The 27456-nt window shown below is 38.1% G+C and overlaps 2 protein-coding genes across 2 annotated transcripts in view; one reads left to right on the top strand and one right to left on the bottom strand.

Annotated features, from left to right (window-relative positions):
• Positions 1-20096, top strand: part of LOC101874953 (guanine nucleotide-binding protein subunit alpha-14) — a 58513-nt gene extending 38417 nt beyond the window's left edge. The window contains 7 exon segments of the mRNA XM_034073037.1: positions 10903-11052; positions 16086-16182; positions 16507-16670; positions 17503-17515; positions 18809-18879; positions 18881-18954; positions 19924-20096. Of these exon segments, the coding sequence (XP_033928928.1) occupies positions 10903-11052; positions 16086-16182; positions 16507-16670; positions 17503-17515; positions 18809-18879; positions 18881-18954; positions 19924-20096 (742 nt within the window).
• Positions 20097-22780: 2684 nt separating this feature from the next.
• Positions 22781-27456, bottom strand: part of VPS13A (vacuolar protein sorting 13 homolog A) — a 114804-nt gene continuing 110128 nt past the window's right edge. Inside the window, exon 72 of the mRNA XM_031054352.2 lies at positions 22781-25666. Coding sequence (XP_030910212.1) covers positions 25616-25666 — 51 coding nt within the window. The 3' untranslated portion in view covers positions 22781-25615. The remainder of the gene's footprint in view (positions 25667-27456) is intronic.

The following is a 27456-nucleotide window of genomic DNA, read 5'->3' as shown; positions in this document are numbered from 1 at the left end:
GGTAACACAAGAGTGTACTCATGTAGGTTCAAGAACTCAAACAGTCACGGTCAAGTGAATGAATGCATCTCTCCTGAGGGTTATTAAATACATAGAAATCACACATAGATCAGAGCCTCACTGATCTGCAAGTGATTGGCTGCTGGAAGATGTTACATGTGAAAGGGAAATACTGAGTGTGCTTTTAGTCTTCCCTAGATGCCCAATTTGGCTGCAGTTGAAGACATTTAGTCTGATCCCGCATTGTCCATTGCTATAGAAATACAAAATGTATTTGAGATTCCAATACTGAGGCATCTACGTTAAAAATGGAGATAAAGCAGTTTTACTTTTTGATTTTATTAGCAAGAGTCACATTAGCCTTTATAACCCCAGTATGGCATTGGAAATTCATGCTCAGCTGTCTACGTAATCAGATTTCCAAGTCTGTTTGAATTGTTTCTCTCTAGAGTACTGTCTCTTCCCCACACCTCCCAGATTGCTGGATTTTCTTTAGTTTATACTGAAGCATAGCACTTATTTTGCTGACATATGTAACGTGTTATTTGGGAAGAAGAGGCTCGTACTGTCCTATATTTGCAGATATATTTTTAAAGCAGTATTTTGCAAATTATTATAAGCAATATTTAACTCATGTTAATATGTAAAACTAAAAGAATGATGTTTATTATGTGAACTTAGAAGGGGACTTAGAAATTACTAGAATTCATCAGGTGTTTTCTTTATGAAGTGGTTCTCTTGGACTAATATTTGAATTTGTTGCTTTTCAAAAGATCATTCTATTTCACTAAATGCATGCATTTTTATGTGTTTTCTTTCATGGCTGTGAATTTGCTATTTGAGACTCTTCCTCAGCCTAGGAAATCTCGAAGTAGTCTGTATTAACAGGAGCCCCACCTCTCCTACCACTTGAAAGGTTTGCCCTACACACAGAGCTGTACAGAACAGAGATGAAAGCTGTTGGATCTATGAACCTCATTACTTTCAAGGAAGGAAACCAAGGCATGGATTAATTTCCTGTTCTTAGCCAGCTGCATTTTTCTGTTTTGTTTTGACTTGAGATGAAGGTTATCTAATCACAACCTTTTTTTTTTTTTTTTTTCTCCCCTGAATTTGTTTCCTTTCTCTCAGGAATCTACACGTATTGTACCTCCAGAGAACTTCATTCATGCTTTTACTGAGTCCCTGTAAATCGGAAAGAACTCCATTACAGTCATTGATGGAATATGTGTATAAACCAACCAAATAGCAAAATCACTCAGTAACCTTTTTCTTAATTTTAAAACACATAAAGGGAGTAATGTTGTTTGGAAATATATTTTCTTTCTTCATGGAACTTTTCTAAAATGTATTGTGACTAATTCATAAGGTTTTTCTATTGTTTTAAAAAGCTGGAATAGATTCAGTAAGTATTAAGTCTGGTTTCTTAAGCAAGAAGTATTCTGTGGTCACACTATGTGCATGGCTGTTTTTCTTCATCTCTTGCAACTTTTAAACCCATTTAGATGTGCCAGCCAAAGTTACAAAAGAGGGACATCTCAAGGGCAGTTAGGGTGCAAGTATATTGGTGTATGCAAAGGATGTGGCAAGAAAGTATTGGACAGAAGACTCTGTATGATGAAGCGGGTGTGCTTGCGCCTGAGCGCTGAAGAGGGGGGAACACTACATTGCTGCAGAACCCAAGGGCACATTGTGTTAGCTTTTGTGTGCTTAGGGCTATTCCTCTGATTTAACCCTTGAAACAATGATTGATAGAGATTAATCCACATCTTCACACTAAACTTGCTTGCCATTTCTCATAATACACTGAGTAAATCCAGCTATGTACAGGATTAGCTGGATTAAATTCTGTAGCTGAAATTAGTCTGTGTTCCAGAGTTACATAACCATCATGATTTATTCAAGAAAAGATAAAATTTCTGTTATGCATATATATTTTTGTATTATTTGAAGGGGATGAAAATTAATTTTAATTAATTTTTTTAAGCACTACTGGGGAACACAAATAAAAAAGTAATCTCATTAATTTATTGTTGATTTGACAGTGTTATGTTGCTGCAGTATAAGGTTGTTCTGACCTGATCTTTTATATTATGATTTGAAAGAGCACTGTTTGGAAACTTGTAGAGTTTACAACATCCAGTTTATGTAGGAGAAAAGGGTGAGGAATATCAAAATGTGTTTACTTTTAAAAATTTCTTTCTTTTTAGGGCTTTCTAGAAGCTTGTATCAGCAAATCCTGAATGAAGGCAGGATACAGTTATTTCTTAATAGCTCTAGTAAAAACAGGATACAGACATATGAAATGGATTCTTTTTGTCATCATTTCATAGGAGTGATTGAATTAAAATATATATTTTGGCACCACAGACAAGTAGATAAGTGTTCCTGACTATCACCTGTTCCTCAAATAGCTGACATCTTCTTGACATAATCTCAGAATCACTGGAAATGGAGTAATTGGAAAACAGAGACTATCAGGGGGTATCAGAGAAGTTTGTAAGGGTAAAGACTATGGAACATTAATGTGCAATATTAATAAATAATGTTAGTGCATTACCCACATATGAAAATACAATTACATTGTGTGGTATATTGTGATCTTTTAGTGAAATTTACACTTTTTCTATTTTTCTCCTCTTTTGAAAGCTGCACGCTCTTGAAAAGGAATATTGCATTATCAAATAAATGACTTATGTCTTTTGTCAGTTTCTCTCTATAATAATCTGGTAAATTCTTTACTTCTGATCACATATGTATCAAAGAGGGAATATTTTTTTTTTAAATGAGCTTGGTTGAAATACAGTTAACTGATTTGTAGTCAGATTTCCACTTGATATCTCCACATTCTGCTATTGCAATAACATAGTAGCAAAAGAGTAAAAATAGCATGACTCAAGAACAGTGCTGGGTGAGAATGCTAGTTTTTGCCATTTGTGAGTGATTGGAAATATCATTTTTGCGCTGTTCAGTATTATTGCATGTAGGGCTAACTATACCAGAAAATAATGAAAACCCAACAGAACTGAGATTAATTAAAAGCAGGCTGAAGGGTTGCATAGAGTAAAGTGTTATTTCTGAGGCATGGTAAAAGATTAAAAAAAAAAAAAATCCCCAGAATCTCCATTAAGAAGCGTGGTAAGCAATCCCATAAGTCTACATAATGAATTGGAGAGACTGACTAAAAGAAAAGAGAAATGGAGCAATTGAACATGTGTGTATCAAAATCTGAATGAATGGTGTAGAAAACTATTTGATACCTCAATGTTTGTATTTCTGGGGTTATAAATAATGAGACAGCACTGGATGACAAGAAATGTTTTATAAAATAGGCTCATTTAAACAATTTTGGGTTTACTTTGGTAAATATGGTATGCTTAGGAACAAAGACTGTTGATCTGATTATATTTCAAAAAGGAATTGGGGATAAGAGGAATTTAAAAACGACTTCAAGGGTTGATTTGAGAATATAAAGCATACCTTACTTGTATACTGCTTAGCATATACTGATGAGAAAATGCAATTAGTGTGTCCTACTAGAAGAGCAAAATTGAATTGCTTTGACCTCACTAATAACTTCTCTGGCACTTCAAGTATTTACATAAAGACAGAACCATTTATAAAAATCTTTATATATTAAGTTGAAATCAGGAGCACGAGCAGTAAAATAATTGCTGTTGTTACCTGTGATAGGAAGCCAGACTATATAATTATGCATACTTTCAGAGGGAGAACCTGGCATGTGAGCCAAGTGTGCTTTTAGGAAGAATGCTAACCAAAGCAAACCCCTTGGTGTATTTTAAATTCAATGATTTATTGTAAATGCTAATTTTTAGGTTAGTTACAATGTGCTGATCTGATGCTGAACCATAAAATCACAGAACCATTTAGGTTGAAGAAGACCTTTAAGATCACTGAGTCCAACTGTAAACCTAACACTGCCAAATGCACCACTAAACCATGACCCTAGCCACCATGTCTTTTCAAATACCTCCAGGGGTGGTTACTCAGCCACTTTCCTGTGCATCTTGTTCCAGTGACTGACAGTCCTTTCGGTGAAGAAATTTTTCCCAATACCCAATCTAAATCTCCTCTGGCTCCACTTGAGGTAATTTTCTCTCATCCTATCAGTTGTTACCTGGGAGAAGAGACCAACACCCAAATCTCTACAATCTCCTCTTAGGTAGTTCTCCCCTGAGAGATCAGGTTCCCCCTGAACCTTTTACTCTCCAGACTAAATCCCTCAGCTGTTTCTCATCACACTTGTGCTCCAGACCCTTCACCAGCTTTGTTGCCCTTTTCTGAACCTGCTCCAGCACCTCAATGTCTCTCTTGTAGTGAGGGTCCTTGTGCTGAACACAGGATTCAAGATGCAGCCTCACCAGTGCTGATGACTCTGCTGCCACACTATTGCTGATACAGGCCAGGATCCCATTTGCCTTCTTGGCTACCCGGGCACAAGCTGACTCATGTTCACCTTGCTGTTGACTTGTGCTCCAGACCCTTCACCAGCTTTGTTACTCTTCTCTGGATACCCTTCAGTATCTTAGTATCTCTCTTGTAATGAGGGGCTCAGAGCTGAACACAGGATTTGAGGTGTGGTCTCACCAGGGCCGAGTACAAAGGGATGACAATTCCACAGTCAGCATCAGCTAAAAATACTGGGTCAACTCACTGATCACACAATGTCTGCATGAAAGCTCTTCTAATGTTTGCAGGAAAACATATCCAAATAGCCAGGATATAGTTTTCCTTGATTTTACTTCCTAGAAAGATGACAAGAGGCTTAAGCATCTTTTTTTTACACTGAGTAACAAAGGCAAACTAAAATATGTGTTTTTCTGATGTGCATATTGTTCATATTTAGTCTTGCCTCTAAAAAGTTTTTATTTTTCTCTGTGTATCCTTATCTCACTTCCAAGAATATTTGTGTCATAATCCAAAGATGGGAGATAAATAATAAAAAATGCATGGAGTTCTTAATATCCCAAATTCCAGTTATCACAGGTTAAAGAAATAGTGTAGGACTGTAACTTCTTGTTTTGATCAGACAGAAAGTACCAGATCTTACAGGTCTGAATCCTGTAGGAAGAACTATTGCTAGTTGATATTCCATTGGGGGGGAAGAGGGGGAGGCTAGAAGAAAGGAGGAACACTCTTTAAAGGAAAGAAATTAATTTTTGTCCTATTAGAGAGAGCCTAAAGAGTTCACTTATCTGTGTATGTTCCCCTCCACAGCAACATCAGCTCCATTGATCTAAACCTTGATGTTTATGTAAACTGTTCTTAAAGATCTCCAGTGATGCAAATTGTTTTGCACACACATTTCCAGGGTTATTACTATTTTGTTTTACTCACTATGATCAGACAAAAGGGGTTTTTCCTCATGTGCTACAGAGACAGCTGCTATTTTTTTTTTCTTTTTTTAAAAAAAGAAAAATTTAAGACAATAATTGTCTTTTCTCATATTCGGTTTAGATAACTATGCCCCTTTATCTGTTGCTACTTTGATTTTGTCCTTTGGACACTCTTGAAGTATGTGTTAAGAAGCAAAAGTAATATGTCACTTATGGCTTTCCATGTTAAAACAAAATGGAATGGGCTTTTGTTTCTTTTATACATCTCATGTGCTGTCTTACATCTCTGTGATTTTTTTCTTTTTTTTTCTATACCCATATTTCTCATTTGTATTCAGCTTGTCAGTCAGTCTTTTCAACTCCCAGATCATTGTTTGCAAAATTTCTTAGTTGTCTTTGTGCTCAAAAGCAATTTCCAGGGAAATTACTGGTAATTGCATGGAGAAGTAGCAGTAGCAAGTGGTCCATTGTACCTTTTTGTTGCAGCTGGAACCTGGAACCTAGGGACACAGGTTGTCAAAGTGACAGACACCTTCAGAAGGGAGAAAAAAACATCTTTGGTTCCCTCCTGGGAATAGTGGTTATGGCTCTTAAAACTTTCATGCTATTCAGATTGTCTTTATTGATCTCGAAAGTTGTAGTTCTTTTTATGAGAGAAATATTACTGAGGAATGGGAAAAATAATTTTAAGGAAATTAGCAATACCCCATTCCCCAACCACAGTTCTTAATTTTAAGAAACAGAAACTTGGTCCACTGTGCAAGTCTTAAGAAAAATTACACATGCTCGTAACTATCAACTTGCTAGCGTTACTGACATGTTGCTTCTGCTTAATCTTACAAACAAGATTTCAGTGATCGTTTACATTAACAGGAAGGAGTGTTGCATTTGCAAGTCTGTAGTCTGTCTGCAGTGAGACTGAAGATTTTAACACTGCATATATTTTCTGTGAGGTTGAAAAGCAAAAGTTAACATGTGTAAAACCCACTTGGATTAATAGACCACTAGAAAATTGTTTTAGATCAGAGCCATTTTAGTTCCTTGGTAGAGGGGCTCACTGTCTTTCTAGATGCTTCTTCCTTGAGAATAAAGAAAAAAAAGTGTAATATTTGTGTTCCATGTCAATATATGCTAGCTACTAAATGTTTTTAAGTCATGCTGTGGGTTAGTAAATGCAGGAAAGAATGCACGTTCATCTCACTCTTGCACACAGTTCTCTAAAACCATTCCTGATTGCAGCTGATGGCAATGGGTAGCCAGGAAAGAAACAAAATAACAACATTTACAAAATACGAAAACAACCATTTCAAATGCACATCATTAAATCAAGGTATGACCCAAATATTTTTGCGCTGTGCCAGAAAATGATCTTTTTCTACTGTAGGGTGAAAAAATGTACCAAGAAATGAAGGATGTCACTTGGTTATATCTGGGGACGTTATACTAATAGTTCTTGTTTCTCCCTTCCCCCTGTAAACTCTAAGTGTTGTAAAATGACTTTTGGAAGCCACGGATTGCATTTATATGTACATGTGTATTTATATTTGTACCTGTGTGTGTATAGTTGTGTGTTTATATGTGGAAATACTTACTTTTACTCCACATGTATGTAATGTGATGTGATGGCTTGACTTTGTGAACGAAGATCTGGGCTGTGTTTGAAGTCGACTAACATGTACATATACATGGATGCACTTTCACACATAATTTAACAAAAGGTGAATATATAAACTGCAAAGTGTTTCAGTTTATGAAGAAGAAAAGAAACATCTTGTGATTGTCTTCTGATTTTGTTAGCATAAGCAATTAAATTTAATGTAAAACCTGACTGTGAGGTCTTGTTTTCAATCAGGTTTTAGCCAAGAATGTGATGTTGCCGATTTTGATCTGGGTGGTGCTTTGGCCTTGTATTTTTTCAGTTGTACTTCTTAGTCTTGTTTTGCTTGCTCCTAGCTGGGGTACAATTTACTATTCCTGCTGCTGTCACAGATGGGGGGACTCATAATGACTGAAAACTTAAAGAAAAAAATTACTACAGCATACGCATGGCAGACAGAATAGGTTCCGTAAGAAAGATCCAGTCAAAGTCTATGGCAGATGGATGGTGCACAGCCAGAATGGTTATGAAATCTTTATTTTCATTTGAGAAAATTTAATGTTCAACTTAATCTGCTGTTCCTGTTCAGTTATCCAGACTGTGAACAGATTGGATAGCCATAGAACAATGAACTATTAAAACTGAATAATGAGAGACTCCAAAAAAGCAATATATATTTATCTTTAGAATAAATCTTTAGAATGTTCCAGCCCTAAATGTTTCAATCATTTAATTCCTCTCTGCTTTTCCCCTTCCTTAATTCTCCTCATCCAAATGTTCTTTCACTCACTGAGAGATTGAAACCAACTGTCATATGCTTAACTTTCATCTCTTCCTCTGGTCATAATTTGGTGATACTGGTAGTAGCAGCAGTGTATAATTTTATGTAGAACTCAGCTGATTTTTAGCTTCCTCTTCCTTAGTTTTAAGAGTGGTTTGTTCATATTCAGTTCATTCTGTACCCAAAATATGTTAACAAAACAATCATAGGTACTTGTGTATCTAATTTTAGATGTCTCTTAGTGTTGTACTTTACCTCAGTAACAGAGGTTGAGATACAAAGAAACGAAACCTCAGAGGAGCTACATGCAGTTGTAAGTAATTCAGCAAAACTCAATCAAGAATTTTCAACAACAGCAGCGAAAAGCTAACAATTGAAATTCACATAACTTCTCAGTAAAATTAAAAATGTTAACTGTTAATCGGTAACTTCTACTCAAATTCTATATGGCCTGGGAATAGCAGCTTTCTGTCCACATTGTAGTGGACTGTAAAATCTCAGGGGGGCTTGTAAGGTTTTTTCCCCATAGTTTATGCATTACCTTTTTACTTCCTCAGAAACAAAAACATCCAATTCATTATGTCAAATTAGCTGATGGGACTGTTTCAAAAATGAGATGAAAATTAGTACAAACATGGTTTTACTAAAACCACAGTGACTTCCAAAACACATTACATTATACTCCCCAGAAGAAAGTATTTAATTGCATATTTCTATATATTCTATGATGAGATATAATCTGTATTTCAATGTAAATGTAAAAATGATTAGAGATGTAAAAGATGTTCAGTGGTACACACAAGCTTCCTATTCATATGGTGTGAATGCTATAGCTTGATAAATAACCTATTTCTGAAGCAGTATACACCTGACTCTTCTTGTACCTCCCAATACTGAGCAACCACTTTGTGTCCCTTCCTGTGATCTTTATTTGCATTTGCTGTGAGGAACCTGCTGTAGCTTCCAAGTGCAAATTTCATTGAATTATTTTGTAGTTTGTTTTCCCCAGCCAAATGAGGAAGGACCTGGGGTATGAAGACAAGGACCATAAAATAGAAATGCTCTAGAAAAATCAGAGATTCGTTAGTTCCCACAGCACTTTTAAAATCAATAATTCTTGTGTTTACCACTGAGCATTTAGGAAGCATTTTCAGTATTTATTGCTCCCAAACAGACTGCTCTTCTCAGAAAGCTTTTGAAAGGAGTGATAACCTAGGTTATGGGTGAAGAAACAAACACATACTTATAAGCCCTGATTTTATATACAAAGAGTTGTGTAAGGTAACACATAGGGCCATTTTAGGTTCTGTGTCACATTTAGTTTCCTAGGCAATAGGACAGAGCTGCAAGGTATCAAATCAAATATATTTTTTTTTTCTAAGTGTGAAGTTTTAGACCCTCCGAAAGGAAGCTTTACTGAAATAATCAGTACTATGCATCACATAAAACAGATGGAGATGAAATTTGTTCATATATCTAAAAAAATGACACTTGTAATTTGTGGTGTAATCCATTTGTTGACTGGCAAAGATTTGTTCTTACTACAAGTTATATCTAATATTATAGCCATTCAGCTGGCATTTGTGCATGTTTCTTGGCACTTTCACAAAAGACAAGAAACTGCTTTTACACAGTGGTATTACCATGCGAAGTGAAAAAAGGCATACTCAAAGTCCCTCCTGATTATTTCTTTTTAGTTACTCTTTCTGATGAAAACAGATTAGCTATTTTGTGTTACACACCATCAGTTGCCTTTAAATTGCAGAGAAGTTTGATTTCCAGTGGAAAACGATGTAATAGGTTTTTAAGAGACTAACATATTTTTAGTATTCTAGTAAATTAAATAGACAGGTTTTGAACGTATTTGCCAAACAATTTTACCACTTCCTTTGATACACATGATCAGTTTCTTTGCTTTTACTTTGGTTTTGTAGCGTGTTTTGTCTGTTTGTAGGGTTATTTTGTTGTGGGTTGTTTGTTGGGTTTTTTTTCCTGGAACTAATTTGTTGCTTGTATTTAATTTAAAAACATTATTCCACTAACTGACATTAGTAAATGCTCGTGCTGCTTTGCATTTCCACTCTTTGTTCTTTGATTTGGTCTGCAAGCTTATAGACTCATTTTAGTTTGTTTTCTTATGTTAGTGAATGTTTTCTGTTCTTTCTGTTAAGCACCTACTGGTCAGGTATTACAGTGCTGGATATTTCCACAATGTCTCTTGATGATAGCGAAGTAAGGGGGAGAATGACCTCCCTCAATCTGCTGGTCATGCTCCTTTTGATGCAGCCCGGGATGCGGTTAGCTTCCTGGGCTGTGGGTGCACACTGCTGGGTCATGTCCAGTTTTTCATCCAGCAGTACCCCTAAGCCCCTCTCCGCAGGGATACTCTCAATCCATTCATCTCCCCATCAGTATGAATGCTGAGGATTGCTCTGACCCAGGTGCAGGACTTTGCACTTGGCCTTGTTGAACTTCATGAGGTTCGCACTGGTCAACTCTTCAAGCCTGCCGAGGTCCCGCTGTCTGGCATCCTTTCCCTCAGGTGAATCAACTGCGCCACCTGCTGTAGAATGATAGGTTATTTTGTATCCTTAGAAACAAAACTTGGGTTTATCTTTACCACACTTCTTACACTTAACAGAAGAGAGCAAACAATTACTTCTTTCCATAAAGTAGTATCTTGGCTGTATTACACTGAGATAGGTATTAAACAGAAGATGGCCCGTAGGAATCTGATGCCTGCTTGATGACTATTTATGCAATGTCAGCCTCTGGTCTGTCCTGAAACAAACCAAAAATGTCTGTACTAAAAAAGTATCTAGAATTTTAGAAACTTCACCACTGTTACAAATTGGTATAAAAATTTAGTGAGTTTAAAAATAGTAGCTTTATAGCTCCTTTTGACTTCTGTCAGGGTCCAGTTTTACAAAGAAAAATCATACCTGGATGACAGTAAGCAAGATTAACTTGGTTAAAACATTCAGTTGCAGTAATTTAACTTGAAAAAGTAAATGCATTAAAGGATTAAAACTACTCATTTTCTATGAAGTTCCTTTCTGTTGCCAAGTCTCGTTGATGGGAAAAGTATAATAAAGGGGAGAGTGTGTACTGCATGCAAACAGCAATCATTTCTCACAATAGTGTAATAATTTAATTGATTAAGAGAGTGCTCAAAAGATCAAAGCAGTGGAAGTGGGTAAGGTGGCAGTACTGGAAAGAAAACAAGTTGCAGCTACGAAAAAGCTCTGGGAAGACCCAGGAGTTCAAGAATGCTATGACAGACAAAGGGAGCCCCAGCTCTCAGACTCCGCTAAGTAGTAAGTATACTGCATAACCACAGGGACAAGTCAGACTTAATGCAGTTAACCATAGAATCATTGAAGTTGGAAAAGACCCTTAAGATCCTTGAGTCCAACCATTAAAGGGAGGATGAAGGATAAAGGGGAGTATCTTAAAAAGGCTAGGTGGATTTGATAGGTTAATAAATGGTTATAACAACAGTGCCATAGTCAGAGGGTTGCATATTTAGACCATGGGACTCAGTCTGGGAGGCCAGGTGTACTGGAGGCTGCTGGAGCTGGTCTGACAAGGAAGGGAAAGAGTGGCTTTTGTAGGAGACTTGCCAGGCTGGTCAAGAAAGCTTTAAACTAGATGTGCTGGGGGAGGGGAGCATCATTCCATCCCAACACACCCAGTCAGTTGCCAGCACCTATAATAAATGCTTGGAGCAATGCAGAGATATTCCTGCCGCTCCAGCCACTGAGCCGGCTTCATTTGGAGCTCAGCTCAGATGCCTCTATACAACTGCTTGTAGCATGGAGAACAAACAAGAGGAGTTAGAGATGTGTGCAGTTCTACTGGGTATGATATAATAGGCATCACAGAAACATGGTGGGATGGCTCCTATGACTGGAGTGTTGGAATGGAAGGTTACAGGCTCTTTAGAAAAGACAGGCAGCAGAGGGGACGGGGGAGTTGCCCTTTATGTTAGGGATAGGCTGGAGAGTATGGAACTCTGTCTGGGGACAGGTGAGCAGTTAACAGAGAGTTTGTGGGTCAGGGTTGAGGGGAAAACACTGATGGGACACATTACTGTGGGGATATGTTACAGACTGCCTGATCAAGAGGACTCTGTGGATGAAGTGGTCTCCAGACAGACAGGAACAGCCTCAAACTCACAGGCCCTTGTTCCCATGGGGGACTTCAACCACCCTGATATCTGTTGGAGAGACAGTATGGCCCGGCACAAGCAATCCAGGAGGTTCATTGATTGTGTGGAAGACAACTTCCTTCTGCAAGGTACAGAGGAGTTGACAAGGAGAGGTGCCCTGCTTGACCTTGTGCTCACCAACAGGGAAGGGCTGGTTGGAAATGTGGTGCTCCAGGGCAGCCTTGGATGCAGCAATCATGAGATGATCGAATTTGAGATCCTCAGGACAGTGAGAAGAGCACACAGCAAGCTCACTGCCCTGGACTTCAAGAGAGCAGACTGTGGCCTCTTCGGGAACCTGCTTAGTAAGGTTCCATGGGATATAGCCCTAGAGGGCAAGGGGGCCCAAGACTCTTGGCTGACATTGAAGGATGACCTACTGCAAGCTCAAGTTGCATCCCAACTAGGAGGAAGTGCAGCAGGAGGGTCAGGAGATCTTCTTGGATGGATAAGGAGCTGCTGAGGAAAATCTGAAGGAAAAAAGAGGCTTATAAAAGGTAGAAGCAAGGACAGGTGGCCTGGGAAGAATACGGGGATGTTGTCCAGGAAGCTAGGGACCAGGTTAGGAAAGCTAAGGCCCAGTTAGAATTAAACTTGGCTAGGGATGTGAAAGATAACAGGAAGGGATTCTGTAGGTACATAGCAAATAAAAGACAGACTAGGGACAATGTGGGCCCTCTCCGAAAGCTATCAGGAGAACTGGCTACCCTGGATTTGGAGAAGGCTGAGGTTCCGAATGACTTCTTTGCCTCAGGCTTCACTGGCAAATGCTCCAACCACACCACCCAGGACTTGGAAGGCAGATGCAGGGACTGCGAGAATGAACACCTTAGGCCCAGTGTAGGAGAGAATCTGGTTCGAGACCATCTTAAGAACCTGAACATGCACAAGTCCATGGGACCTGCTGAAATCCATCCGCGGGTCCTGAAGGAGCTGGTGAATGAAGTTGCAAAGCCACTGGCCATCATATTTGAAAAATCATGGCAGTCAGGTGAAGTTCCTGATGACTGGAAAAAGGGAAATATAACCCCCATTTTCAAGAAGGGGAAAATGGATGACCTGGGGAATTACAGACCAGTCAGTCTCACCTCTGTGCCTGGCAAAATCTGGGAGCAGATTCCCCTGAAACACATGCTAGGGCACATGAAAAACAAGCAAGTTTGCCAATGACACCAAGCTGTGTGGTTTGGTTGATATGCTGGAGGGAAGGAATGCCATTCAGAGGGACCTTGACACGCTTGTGAGGTGGACTAATACCAACCTCATGAAGTTTAACCATGCCAAATGCAAGGTCCTACACCTGGGTTGGAGCAATCCCAGGCACAGGTACAGGTTGGGCAGAGAAGAGATTGAGAGCAGCCCTGCAGAGGAGGACTTGGGGGTGTTGGTCGATGAGAAAATGAACATGAGCTGGCTTCAGTGTGTGCTCACAGCCCACAGAGCCAACTGTATTCTGGGCTGCATCAAAAGGAGAGTGACCCTGAGGTCAAAGGAGGTGATCCTGCCCCTCTACTCTGCTCTCATGAGACCTCACTTGGAGCATTGTGTGCAGTTCTGGTGTCCTCAACATAAAAAGGACATAGAAGTGTTGTAACAAGTCCAGAGAAGGGCCATGAGGATGATCAGAGGACTGGAGCACCTCCCATATGAAGACAGGCTGAGAAAGTTGGGTCTGTTCAGCCTGGAGAAGAGAAGGCTGCGTGGAGACCTCATAGAAGCCTTCCAGTATCTGAAGGGGGCCTACAGGGATGCTGGGGAGGGACTCTGTATTAGGGACTGTAGTGATAGGACAAGGGGTAATGGGTTAAAACTTAGGGCAAGTTTAGATTGGATATAAGGAGGAAGTTCTTTACTGTGAGGGTGGTGAGGCACTAGAATACGTTTCCCAAGGAAGCTGTGAATGCTCCATCCCTGGCGGTGTTCAAAGCCAGGTTGGACAGAGCCTTGGGTGATATGGTTTAGTGTGAGGTGTCCCTGCCCATGGCAGGGGGGTTGGAACTAGATGATCTTAAGGTCCTTTCCAACCCTAACTGTTCTATTATTCTGAGTTTATGCTTAACCTAACACTGCCAAGTCTGCCAGTAAACAATTTATCTAAGTACCGCATCTACATTTCTTTGAAATACCTCCAGGGATGGGGACTCAACCAGTTCCTCGGCCAGCCTGTTCCATTGCTTGACATCCCTTCTGGTGAGGAGATTTTCCCAATATCCAGTTTAAACCTCCTCTGGCTCAACTTGAGGCCATTTCTTCTGGTCCTATTGCTTGTTCCTTTGGAGAAGAGACCGACCCCCACCTCACTTCAACTGCCTTTCAGGTAGTTCAGTTCCTTCATCTGCTCCTCATAGGACATTCTCTGGACCCTTCAGCAGCTTCCTTGCCCTTCTTTGGACCAGCTCCAGCATCTCAACTTCTCTCTTGTAGTGAAGGGCCCAGAATTGAACACAGGATTCAAGATGCGGCCTGCCCAGTGCTTAGTACAAAGGTACAATAACTCCCCTGGCTCTGCTGGCCACAGTATTAGAAATACATAGATACAGGACATGATGCCATTGCCCTTGGCCACCTATCACACTGCTGACTCATAATAAGGATAGGTTCACTCTGGTTTTGTCAGTTATATCCGTGTTTCTGTTGGCCTGTGGTAAACAACAAAATTGAAGCTGAAGTGATGAAGCAAAATAATGTTAGGCTTACTGAACATACTGGAACCATCATCCCTCTCAGTTCTGAGCTCAACACAGCTGGTACATAACTGAGTTTCCCTTGGGGGAAATCATGAAAACCAGCTGTACAAGAAAACAAGTTGGCAGGTCATACAGTTCAGTTACATGAAAAGCTTAGTATATAAATAAGAATGAAGACAAGTTTGTTCCCCATTTTCAAATAATTTAATTGTGAAAAAATTATTGTTTCATGGATCAGAAGATTCACCTTTCTGTTTCTGCCAAGGCTGAGAAGTGACAGGGTTAATTTCAGCAGGAGGCATTTAGATTAGGCAGTTATGGTAAACTTTAACTCAGAATGGTTACACATAGGCAGTCTGTTACTGTGTGTTAAGCATTATCATTCTTGACAGATGTTTGACTGCCTTATCCTTATATAATCCTATATTGGAGAAGGAAGATGCCACTTAATGGTCTACTCCAGACTCATTTTCTTAGAAATCTGCCACAATTCAAAATCAGTTTATTTTAAACTTCATTTAATTTTCCTTTTACTATTAATTACAATGAGATCTCCATAACAATTTACTATGTTGCTGGAGAGGAGGAATTTTCTTACACTTAAATCTTTTCTGAGTGAGTGGTAACACTGAGTATTTTTGAGTTTGGAGCCCAAATTTGAGGGATGTTTGGGCAGCACGGGGAAAATGCAGAGATACCCTCCCTCTTCCACCAAAGGAAACAAGGTGGAGTTACTGCTTAAAGAAAGGAAGGTTTGTGCTACAGCCATGTTGCTTGATTTGGAATGCACCTTCTCCGCTTTTTAGAGGCATTCGGATTTTGCATGATCTAATGCTGCCATCTAGTGGTAAAAAGATAGATTGCATGGAGAAATACCAGGGCATCGTTTTTTTCTGTCGCTCACACGCTGCCCATTTATTGAGGCACAGGAATGTCATCTTAGAATTTAATTCCAGCCATGAAAAGCACAAGAGTCTTGTGAAAGTAAGGAGGGTAAAGTTAAGAATGACTGTATGGACAGGCGAGAAACTAAATATATGATCTTTCACATTAAAATACATACAAGTTTGAGGGATTCATGTTTGCCATGCTTCCCATCAATTATTTTTCTGAATTCTGTCCAGCAACCTTTTACATTTGTGTTCGGTATTAGCATCATGCAAGAAGTGACAGGGAATAGTCTATTGTTGGTAAATGTTATGGCTGGGACTGATATTTATATTTGCATTCCAATCCTAATTCTGATACTGGTTTTGGGATAGGAGAAAAGATTATTCAAATAAAACTTGAAGGGTTTTACTGGTTTATGCCAAGATTAATCGTGCTAAGGCCATGCAAAACTGCTTTTGTGGGAACACTTTTGTGATTGCTGGTTAAGCCATTGGTTATGAATCTGGGTGATTAATTTAAGATAGTGCATTAATCTTGTTTCTGTTGTATATGTAATTTTCAGTTATCTTGATCATATTGCTATGCCCTCATTTATGCCAAGTCAGCAAGATATTCTTAGATACCAAGTGCCAACCAAAGGAATTATTGAGTATCCTTTTGTTTTCTTTAGCTCTTCTTCCACTTACCTGCCACTTTTTAATCCCAACCCCCGGGGTTTTCTTGCTTTTACTCTTTCTTTCCTCACCCCCTGTCCACTCAGAGTGTGTGGGGGAAAGTGGCAGTGAGTGAGCTGCTGAGTTGTGCTTAGCTGCCCACCAAGATTAATCCACAATAACACTAAAAAGGAGTGAAAGTTGAAGCACTACAGATACGGAATCAAGTTTAAATATTAAAAAGGACATAGAATGTTAAGATGCACCTTTCACAGTTCAAGCTCATCTCAGGTAGGCAATCAACTATACAGCTGTTACAGACACATGAAGTACCTTCTTAAAATAACTAACATGTTGACTGTATTTCTGTTTAGCAGAATGGTGGATGTAGGTGGCTAAAGGTCAGAAAGAAGGAAGTGGATCCATTGTTTTGAAAGTGTTACTTCTATTGCTTTCTTAGTTGCATTAAGTGAGTATGATCAAGTCTTGGCAAAATCACAGAACAGAATCATAGAATAGTTAGGATTGGAAAGGACCTTAAGATCATCTAGTTCCAACCCTCCTCCCATGGGCAGGGACACCTCACACTAAACCATGTCACCCAAGGCTCTGTCAAACCTGACCTAGAACACCGCCAGGGGTGGAGTATTCGCAAACTCCCTGGGCCTTCCAGTGCCTCACCACCGTTACAATAAAGAACTTCTTCCTTATATCCAATCTAAACTTGCCCTGTTTTAAGTTTTAACCCATTACCCCTTGTCCTATCACTACAGTCCCTAGTGAAGAGTCTGTCACCTTCATCCTTACAGGCCCCCTTCAGATACTGGAAGGCTGATATGATGTCTCCAAGCAGCCTTCTCCAGGCTGAACAGCCCCAGCTTTCTCAGCCTCTCTTCATACAGGAGGTGCTCCAGTTCCCTGATCATCCTCGTGGCCCTCCTCTGGACTTGTTCCAACACTTCCATGTCCCTTTTATGTTTAGGGCACCAGAACTTTAAACAATACTCCAAGTGGGGTCTCATGAGAGCAAAGGGGCAGGATCACCTCCTTCAACCTCATGGTCACGCTCCTTTTGATGCAGCCCAGGATACGCTTGGCTTTGTGGGCTGTGAGCACACACTGAAGCTGGCTCATGTTCCTTTTCTCATTGACCAACACCCTCAAGTCCTCCTCTGCAGGGCTGCTCTCAATCTCTTCTCTGCCCAACCTGTACCTGTGCCTGGGATTGCTCCAACCCAGGTGTAGGACCTTGCACTTGGCTTGGTTAAACTTCATGAGGTTGGTATTAGTCCACCTCACAAGCATGACAAGGTCCCTCTGGATGGCATGTGAGAATGAGGTAAGATGTGTGGTCATGTAAGGTACAGAAAAAGTTGTGTTGCCTTTTAAGAAAGACAGCATTCATGTGTCATCATAAAGCATTTGCAAATACTAGAGCTACATTAAGAAACTGATCAAGCAGTCCCAAAATCTGTATTAAATTAGTACCCTCCTGTAAAAGTTAACTCTACCTTAGAAGACAAAACATGACTTAAAAATGTTTTAAATCACTTAAACCATGTCAAAAGATTGAGTGTTTGAGTGTCACGATATTTCTAAGCAAGTAAAAACTACCTCAGTCACCTGTAATTAGTTGGGGGGTGTTTTGTTATTGTTGCTTTTTTTCTTTTAGTCTCTGATGTTTCCAGATTAACCTGTACATTAATTAAGCAAAATTGAAACAAAATAATTTAAGATTTACCTCCTTCTCAAGGTTAGAAAACATGAGTACTCCTCTCAAAACATTTTCATCATCAGTATCCTGATGTTGTAAAAGAGAATGCAAAAAAAAATGAAACAGAAGATAATTAGGGAAGAGCATATTAGGGGAACTGCATTGCTTTTGGTAGTTGTTGCTTTATGTCCTGCATTACGAGGATTTCTTCAAAGATGCTTAATACTATTTGAACTCTGAAGTCCCAAAGCCCTTATAGATCACTGTCACAAGACCTGTTTGAACTGTGAAAAGCATAGCCTACTTCATTACTGAAGTATCCACTGTAGAGTCTGCAGTTTCCTGCCATGTTTTGATGCATGAACAATTTTAGTAATTTTTTTCTTTCATAATATTGCACATTTTGTTATGTTTACTTTGGACAGTAGGAAATAACAGACTGTGATCACCAACTTATTCCTAGAAACTCCGAACAGAAATCTCTTAATGTAGCTCCTTTGATCACTCTTGAAATGGGCAAATTATATTACTAGTATAGCACATAACGCCCTTGTTCTTTTGTTATGTTACAGTATGTTAGTATTAGATATTTGACCCAATACACCCTGCTTCACCCCTCACTGTGAGGTCAGAATAGGCTTTCATAGAGCTGCAGTCTACGGCTGCTCACTAACTTATAGAAGAATTCAAGTAATTTCTATTATTAAGGCTTACCTTGATTTCACATGCCATTCATAGCAGTGATCCAAAACCCAACAAATAAAAGGATATATAACATGAAGAGTAACGATCAAGCAATACATTGCAAATGCACTTAATATTTTTTTTAAAGCTTTCAAAAAACCTGTATGATCTCTGGCTGATGCATTTCTATTGCTGTCCAGATAGTGTAACTTCATATTAATTTTTTGTTGGTAGAATCAAATGGAAGAAAGCAAGGCCTTATTTAAAACTACCGTATCTCTCTGGTTTCTGAATACTTCAGTTGTCTTTAAGTAAAAAGGATCTTCTAGAAGAGAAATTAATGTATTCTCATCTCATTACTTACTTTCCAGAATACACAGGTAAGCATTTATCTTATACTATCTTCACAGAAGTAAACGTTATAGTTAAACCAGTTAGTTTTTCCTCATTAAATTGAAGTGCATTTATGCAATGTATTTGATACCTATGCATTCCTGCTCTATCCTTTAAACTATAGTTACTCAGTTTCACTGGAAGTCTGTTTTTTTATTGGAACATTGTGGACAGAATCCTAAGAGATTTCTTGCAACAGTTCTTCACCATTAGAGTGGCACAATCACTATTTACTTATGACAAGACTCAACTTTTTCACCTTCAATCTAAAGAGATAAGATACATGACAGGAACTTGAGGAATATGGCTATTAACCCAACTCTTTATCTAGTATAAACCCCTAGTGTAGTTTTGCATTCATTATTATAACTTGTTATCTATTTAAAAGTTCAAAGTTAAAAAGCAGCCTGAAGGACTTTTCTGAACAAATGTTACCGATACTTGAAGTTGCCAAAGAATGGTGAAAATAATCACAGATGTATTCTATCACTTAATACAGTGTTACAGTTTATGAGACATATATCATGTTGAATCCTTCAGGTAGTAAGTAAAAGATCATAACGGTTTAATAGCTACGTCCTATCTTTGCCAAAGAGAATCCTGTTTACGCTGTGCGTTTTGGAAAATCTAATTTCTCGTGGTCTTTGACATACTACAATAATGTACCAAACTATTAATATATGCTGGGTAATTTCACTTGCATAGGTTTTTATAAAACATTACTTAACCAGTAAAGTTTACCATTTAAAAAGCATATTCCACACATTTTTTAAAAGCAATGTTGCAACACCTCCTGCTCCACTAATATATTAATGAGAAAATGCAGACAAGGGAGGATGTCTTCATGGTGATTTGACATTTAAACATGAACCTAGCCTATTAAGATACTGTCCATATGTTTCTTCCTTGACCCATAGCTTTTAACTGTACAAAACCACTAATTGTGCTTTTGCCAGCACCTAAATAAGACATCAAAGCTGCCACCTATCAAGATCAAAATCCAGACAAGGAGAAAGTAATCTACTTCCACATCATTTGTGCCACAGACACAGAAAATATTAGTTTTGTCTTCGCTGTTGTCAAGGACATGATCCTGCAATTAAACCTCAGAGAGTTCGATCTGGTTTGAAGACAAAACATGGTTGCAGTCACCAAGTATGTCTTACTTATACCACAGCCTGTGCGAACTCAAAAAATAAAAGGTGTCTTTTTAAATAGCATTTACAGAAAAGGGCGAAGGATTTATCTTTACTGAAGAAGTATGGATTAAGAGAATTTTATTTCCAGTATTAGTTTTGTCTGAGAGGCTTTGGGGTTTTTTTGACAGCTACAGGAATTAAGTAGAAGAATGTATAAAATTGCACTGTTGTTCAGCTGGTATTTATCAATATTTATTTTTTAAATTTAGCTTTTACAGTCATAGCTTATAAAACTTCAAACAGTGATGCCTTAAAAATGGCAAATTTGTGTTACTTTAGGGAGCTACCATCTTCTTGTTCTGATCAACGTAGTTGAAAGACTAGGGTAAACCTATTAATACTTTTTCGAAGCATCTCTCAGTAGCCTTCATAGGCCAGACCCATTAATGTTCTAGAAATCATTATAAAAGATTAATTACTGGTGACCCTTGTCTATCACTGCATTTTTGTTCAAGTGCCATAATAAAATACCTTTCGCAGCTAAAGAATGACAGATTAAGATCTTGTAGGCAGTCCAGGGAATTTACAATTTCCTGAAGGGGAAAAAAGTACTTTGCAAATGTTCTCAGCACTCATTGCCATGGGAGCTTGCAGATCACCCCTGCCCAACTACAAACCTCTCCACTAAAGATGCCAGCACCAGTAACAGCTCTGTCAGTTCTCCTTCACTGTACATTGCTCTCCATCTGCTTGATGCAACAAGGAATGAAACTCCCAAAAGATAAAAAAACCTGAGAGACATCCAGCAAAAGATGAGTCAGGTTTCCTCCTGTTTTACCTGTTTGTGTCCTATCTCATCATGCCTGTCCAGCAGTCACATTTCTTTCAGTTTCCAGTGTACTGATCTGGAGATGATGAGTCAATAAAAATTAATGGCATGTACATACTCTTACTGCTTGTAGGAGGAGACTTCAAGTCAGTTTATTCCTCTATTGAAGTGTAACAAAAGTATTCAGAATTCTTGTTGCAGATTTGCCCTGAAATCAATCAAAACCTCTATATAAAACCCTGTGACTGCTGTGAATGGAACTTCAGATCCTCACATTCCACTTGCAGTCACAAAAGCAAAAACTATGACCAAGATCAGAGTTGAAATTCTTATGTCAAATAACAAAGCCCAGGCTCCCAGGTGATGCACATATGTACTTGCATATACTGGCCAGACAATTCCTCATTAAGCCACCAGTAAGAATATTATCAGGCAAACCTTGACCAAGAAACAGAGTTACAGGTGGGGAAAAAAGGTATCAGCTATCTGCTAAATTATTCAGTTTTAGACAGAAAAGCATAAGGCATTCAAGAATCACATAACCAAACTATGAGAATTTGCATTTAAGAAAGATGATGATAAATGCAAAAGCTTTCTGCATAAAAATGTTAAATGCTTTGTAAAATTTTGATCTGCATAATGAAATAAATATTGTGATACACATGAAAGAGAAATCTGAGTCAGAAACACTTTCCACCATACTTTAGAAAATTACAAATACACAATGCATATTAGCAGTATTTTTCACCAACAGATTCCATATGTAATAACCATGGTTCTGAAATATAGTTTCAATTCCTTTAAAAACAGTATTGGTTGTGTCTGTAGTTTTACTGCATCTTTCAGTAACAATCAGTCACTGCAGGTGGAGAGGGACCAACTGGGGGAGTTTAATGCTGGAAAAAGGTACCACAGAACTGTATGATTTGCTGACGAAACACTGTGCACTTTTGTCTTGTACAATACTTATGTGATTCCAAGCAATGCAGTCTTTCTGTAGTTCTTTTCTGGAGTTCAAATGTGACAGGCTGAAGAAGAGGAAAAAAACTGTTTCTCTTCTGAGTAGATATTCTCATTCTTGAAGCTAATACCGTGTCAGGAATTATATAAAAATCAACTATGTATACACCCATTTAAATGTCATATAGATATGGAGCTATTCACGAACAATCCACAAGACTTAGCAATCCTGTTTAAAGCTATATAATGTATTTATTGAAGCTGTTTTACATCATCAGAACAATTAAGAAACTTGGGGTTTGTAGTTCAAATCCAAGATTATGCTCTAAGTAGTAAATTTTAACTATCATCACACAGTAATACTAATCTCATATTAACTAGTGTGTGGTATTTGTTGTTTGCAGATAGATGGCTAAAAATAACTCTGAATAAAAGACCTTAGTGACTTGTTTGATATGTATTTTGTAAAGTGATGAAGTTAATAAATGGCTAATGACATAGATACAGAAATCTTTTGGGGAAAGCCAGATTCTTATGAAAACCTCTTTTCCTTTGGCAATATCATCTTATCTTTTGGCAATGCAGAAAAAAAACCCAAACCAAAACCAACAAACCCTCCCCCCGCACCACCCCCTCCACCCCCAAAAAAGTACCTCATACATGTGAATGCAGTTACTAAAATCTCATCTTTATAATAAACCACAGGTAAAGATTAAGATCTGTATTCTGCTTTTACCAAGTTGGCTACAACAGGAATTTGACCTTGTGATCTCAGAGAAGGGATTTGATGTAATTTGTCAATTTCCACCTATGAAATTCTGATTGATGGTCTTACCTGTTAATTAAATAAGCATATAAAGAAAACGAATAATAATCACATTCCAGTTGAATAAAATTCAGTTTCACTTTATTCAAGGTGAAGAAGAGGTTGGGAGGTAAGAGGGGAGGAAGTGGTAACCAAGAGAGCCATGCCACACAAAGCCATGCAGCTGAACAGAAAGAGGTGCAAATAAACTTGTAAATGTTTTAGCAATGTGTTTGGCATCTCTGATTCTGCGTTTGGTTTGTCATCAATTTCTTAGAGGTAGTTCTAACCCTTAACAAACTACTACTGAGAACCCAAATGACATTTCTCAAAGGTATTAAGCTTAGGTAACAGCCATTTAGAAGAGAAACTGTTCTTCCGTACTTAAATAAAGGCCATGGTATACTTTTAAACACCACACTGGGCAGACCTAAATGTCTACATTTTAATTTTTATTGATATCCCCTTGTCTAATTGCATATAAATTTTTAATAAAATTTAATATATATATTCTGCCATCTTGTTGAAAAAACATGCATATTGCAATAAGGAATGAGGCACAGCAGAATGGACATCTCAAACAAGTTGGAGTAATCCAGAAAACTACTCTGTGGTATAAATTTGAACACCTTCCTTCTTGCCCTCAGCTCATGTATAGTTAAAACAGGGAACAGGTGTCTGCTGAGAAATGGCAAAATTCATTTATGTCTGTATGGAGAAAGCATAAAAAAATAAAATAAAGGGGAGGAAAAGCTACAATTTACTGACTAGAAAAACAAAAGTAGAAAATTATGCTGTAATTAAAAGTAGGAGAGACGTGGGGGAATGTCCCATGTTGACTTTTAAACATTTTCAGTGGCTGAGTTCTTAATTAAGGCTTTTAGTTAGCACAGAAGAGAAAAATATTTTATACTCTATAGGAAAAATGCAATTTTGGGGGAATCGTTGTGTTTTCCAAACCATAATCTTAACCACAGACATGCACATTTAAAATAAGTTCTTCAACATTAATGGTTAAATTGCCTTAAGATTACTGAAGAGCCAGCTGAGATTTGAGGTGTTTGTTGGCAAAATAAATGTAAAAGTTAAGAGTTTGAAATAATATTAATTGAAACAGAGGCTCTGTAAAGAAAAATATTTAGAATATGGTAAATTGACAAGCTACGCAAATAGGAATGTACAAAGTAATTGCAAGACGTACTAGAAGAGAAAGTTGCAGCAGATAGTTAATACTGGGGATACAGACAGGAGGAGACAACACTAATCAAGAATTAAAATAATGAACTATCATGCCTAAGATGAAAAGTGACTAATGAAAAATAAATTACAGCTACAGAATGGTACTCAGTGCACCTAATAACACTACTTATCTAAGGCAAAGTATTCTATTAAGTTTGGCGTGATTATAACCTGAGTTAATACTCCTAGTACGTGCTTAGTGTACAAACAAGTGGAGCAACACAGTCATTGTCATAATTCAGAATTCTCTTATGATCTTTTGATTCAATTTACAATTTATGGGAAGAATTACAAGATTACATGTATTTTGCAACCTCCTAAACAGTTACTCAACACTTAAAGAAGGATTTAACAGTAAATTAAAGAACTGCAATTGTAGGTTAGCATGCTCGTCATTTTAAATTTTACAATAATGTGACAATTTGGATCTCTCAAGCACTAGCAATGTGCAATGTAGAATTATATCCTCTTGCTATAAATATTCCAAACAATTTTGAAATAATATTTTGGCAGTAGGTACTTACTACATTTACTAGATATTTTGAAGATTCTTATATGGGAATTTATAGAAACCTTCATATAAAACTGTACTGTTTTTCCTGTACTTTTTGTATCAACGGCAGTAAACAGTCATTCAACAATACTATAACTACTAAATCTCAGGAATAAACAGAATTGCACACATTCAGGCACCCTCTATTAAAGTTCTGCTGTTTGGATAGGAAACAAAAAAGTTTCTTGGGTAAGAAAAGTTGATAAAAGCAACTGTGAAATACTATATTTTTTATTAATTAATATAAATTTGACGTTATTAGTCATTTGCTTAGCACACAATACTGTGTAATTGAAGGCATTTCTTTTTGGTATGAAACAGTGCACTTATAACCCCATAAACTCCTTTTTGAATTGCAAGACTTAATAAATTACTTAAAGTGATAGGCTTTAATTAATATTTTTAGTGCAGAGATATATTAATTCTCCCCATTATATATATTTGTAAACTGTTACTTTCATGATAGAGGTTCTGCAACATTTCCTGACATATGAAAGTGGTACTGTATGATAAATTCATTGTGACCTGGTCCATTCATTTACAAAAAGAAAAGAGCGTTCAGTAAGCAGCCGCTCCTGTCATCATCTAAATTACACTTTTCTCATCGGTAGCCTCCTTCTTAAAATTTAAATTGTAAGATTGGTGATTATTAAGTTAACATTTCCTTTGATAAAAAACTCTGAATTTCAATACAGCCTCAAATCATATGAAAACTAAGTCTGAAACAAAGGACTGATTTTCAGTATAATTTGATTTGCTCTGAATAAGGCTGTAAGATTTATTCCCGAGTTCAATTTCACTATCAAATGTAATGGTGAAACAAGATAATTTTACACTGTATTTATAAAAAACTAAATCTGGAACTCTTAACATGAAAAAAAAAAAAACACCCAAACACAAGCCAAAACATGGCAAAATTTTTCTGATCACTAGATTTTTTTTTTACTTCATGTCACCTATTTTTGTTATATAGCCGTAGACTGTTATGACCATGTCAATTTCATAATTCTTTCTTCCCTCCTCATTTTGCTTTTGTTGCTGATATTTAAGTAGTTTTGCCTGTTAAAAAGGAATTAAAAGGTAGTTGTTCAGTATTCTTTGTATCTTGATGCTTCTCCATTTATTACAACTTTGGCTGAGTCTCTCTCACTTCTTCCAGTTTAGAAAGGATCCACTGTGTGAAGAAAAATTAAAAAACATGTTTCCTTAATTAAAAAGCATACAATGCAGGTGAAAATTATATTTTATTGGTCAGCCACTTCACTACATGTTCTCCTTGTAACCAAGTTTTAACACAGTGTTAAAAAATAGTGTTTAAATACCAGTATCTTATACTGAAAGGCACAGTTAATTAAACTGGCGAGGCTGGTATTTCAGTTTCATAGTCTATATTTCAGTGAAATACTTTTTAAAAATAAATTATCATTTCACCCACATCATTATTAATGCTTTTGCATTAGTCACACCTCTAGAAAAACCACAAATGACAATAGAGAAGTAAGGATACCAAAAGACAGACGACAACAATATGTTGCAGCACGATCATACAGTTATTTAGAAAGATGCTTCCTTGAACAATATTTGGTGAAATTCAGGAATTTTGTATTCACATGTTTACTCAACATGAAATGGAAATTAGTCACCCGAGAGCTCTAAAAAAACCCAAAAACAATGGTGTGGAAATCCATGGCAGAAGATGAAGTTACACAACAGGACTGCCATGAGAAATGTGCATAATGCTTTCAAGTAAGATGAGTAGATTCTGTTACTGCATCAGGTTTTAAGTTACAGATCTTTAGGATGGCCTCCCCTCTCCACCAGAAGCTCACCCCCTCAGAGAAACTCAAAGACAGAGCTTCTATATAGCAGGCTAATGAAGGTTTGCAAGAAAAATTGGCAAGAAAGAAACTGTTGAATTCGCAGCTCTCACAGATGGAACACTTTGTAGTATCCGGTAGACTCACTATCATGGAATCAGAATAGTTCGGGCCGGAAAAGACCCTAAAATCATCTAGTTCCAACGCCTCTGCCATGGGCAGGGACACCTCACTAAACCATGTCACCCAAGGCTCTGTCCACACTAGGCCTTGAGCACCACCAGGGATGGGGCATTCACAACTTCTCTGGGCAGCCTATTCTAGTGCTTCACCACCGTTACAATAAAGAACTTCTTCCTTATATCCAATCTAAGCTTGCCCTGTTGAAGTTTTAACCCATTACCCTTTGTCCTGTCACTACAGTAGTCCCTAATGAAGAGTCACTCCCCAGCATCCTTATACAGCCCCCTTCAGATACTGGAAGGCTGCTATGAGGTCTCCACGCAGCCTTCTCCAGGATGAACAGCCTCAACTTTCACAGCCTATCTTCATACAGGAGATGCTCCAGTTCCCTGTTCATCCTCGTGGCCCTCCTGTGGATTTGTTCCAATAGTTCCATGTCCTTTTTAAGTTTAGGGCATCAGAACTGTACACAATACTCCAAGTGAGGTCTCTCAAGAGGAGAGTAGAGGGGCAGGATCACCTCATTCAACCTGCTGGTCATGCTCCTTTTGATGCAGCCCAGGATACGGTTGGCTTTGTGGGCTGGGAGTGCACACTGAAGCTGGCTCATGTTCATTTTCTCATCGACCAACACTCCCAAGTCCTTCTCCACAGGGCTGCTCTCAGTCTCTTCTTTGCCCAACCTGTATCTGTGCCTGGGATTGCTCCAACCCACACTTACTTACATGTAAGTGAACATTGTGAACTTTTACACTTGTCATGGTTAAACTTCATGAGGTTGGTATCAGCCCACCTCACAAGTGTGTCAAGGACCCTCTGAATGGCATTCCTTCCCTCCAGCGTATCAACCGAACCACACAGTTTGGTGTTATCGGCAAACTTGCTGAGGGCACGCTCAATTCCATTGTCCATGTCACTGACAAAGAGGTTGAACAAGACCAGTCCCAACACCAATCCCTGAGGG

The sequence above is a fragment of the Melopsittacus undulatus genome, chromosome Z (genome assembly GCF_012275295.1).
Source record: "Melopsittacus undulatus isolate bMelUnd1 chromosome Z, bMelUnd1.mat.Z, whole genome shotgun sequence".
Taxonomy (NCBI): Eukaryota; Metazoa; Chordata; class Aves; order Psittaciformes; family Psittaculidae; genus Melopsittacus; species Melopsittacus undulatus.
Note: the sequence above shows the minus strand (reverse complement) of the source record. Positions and strands in the feature narration are given on the sequence as shown.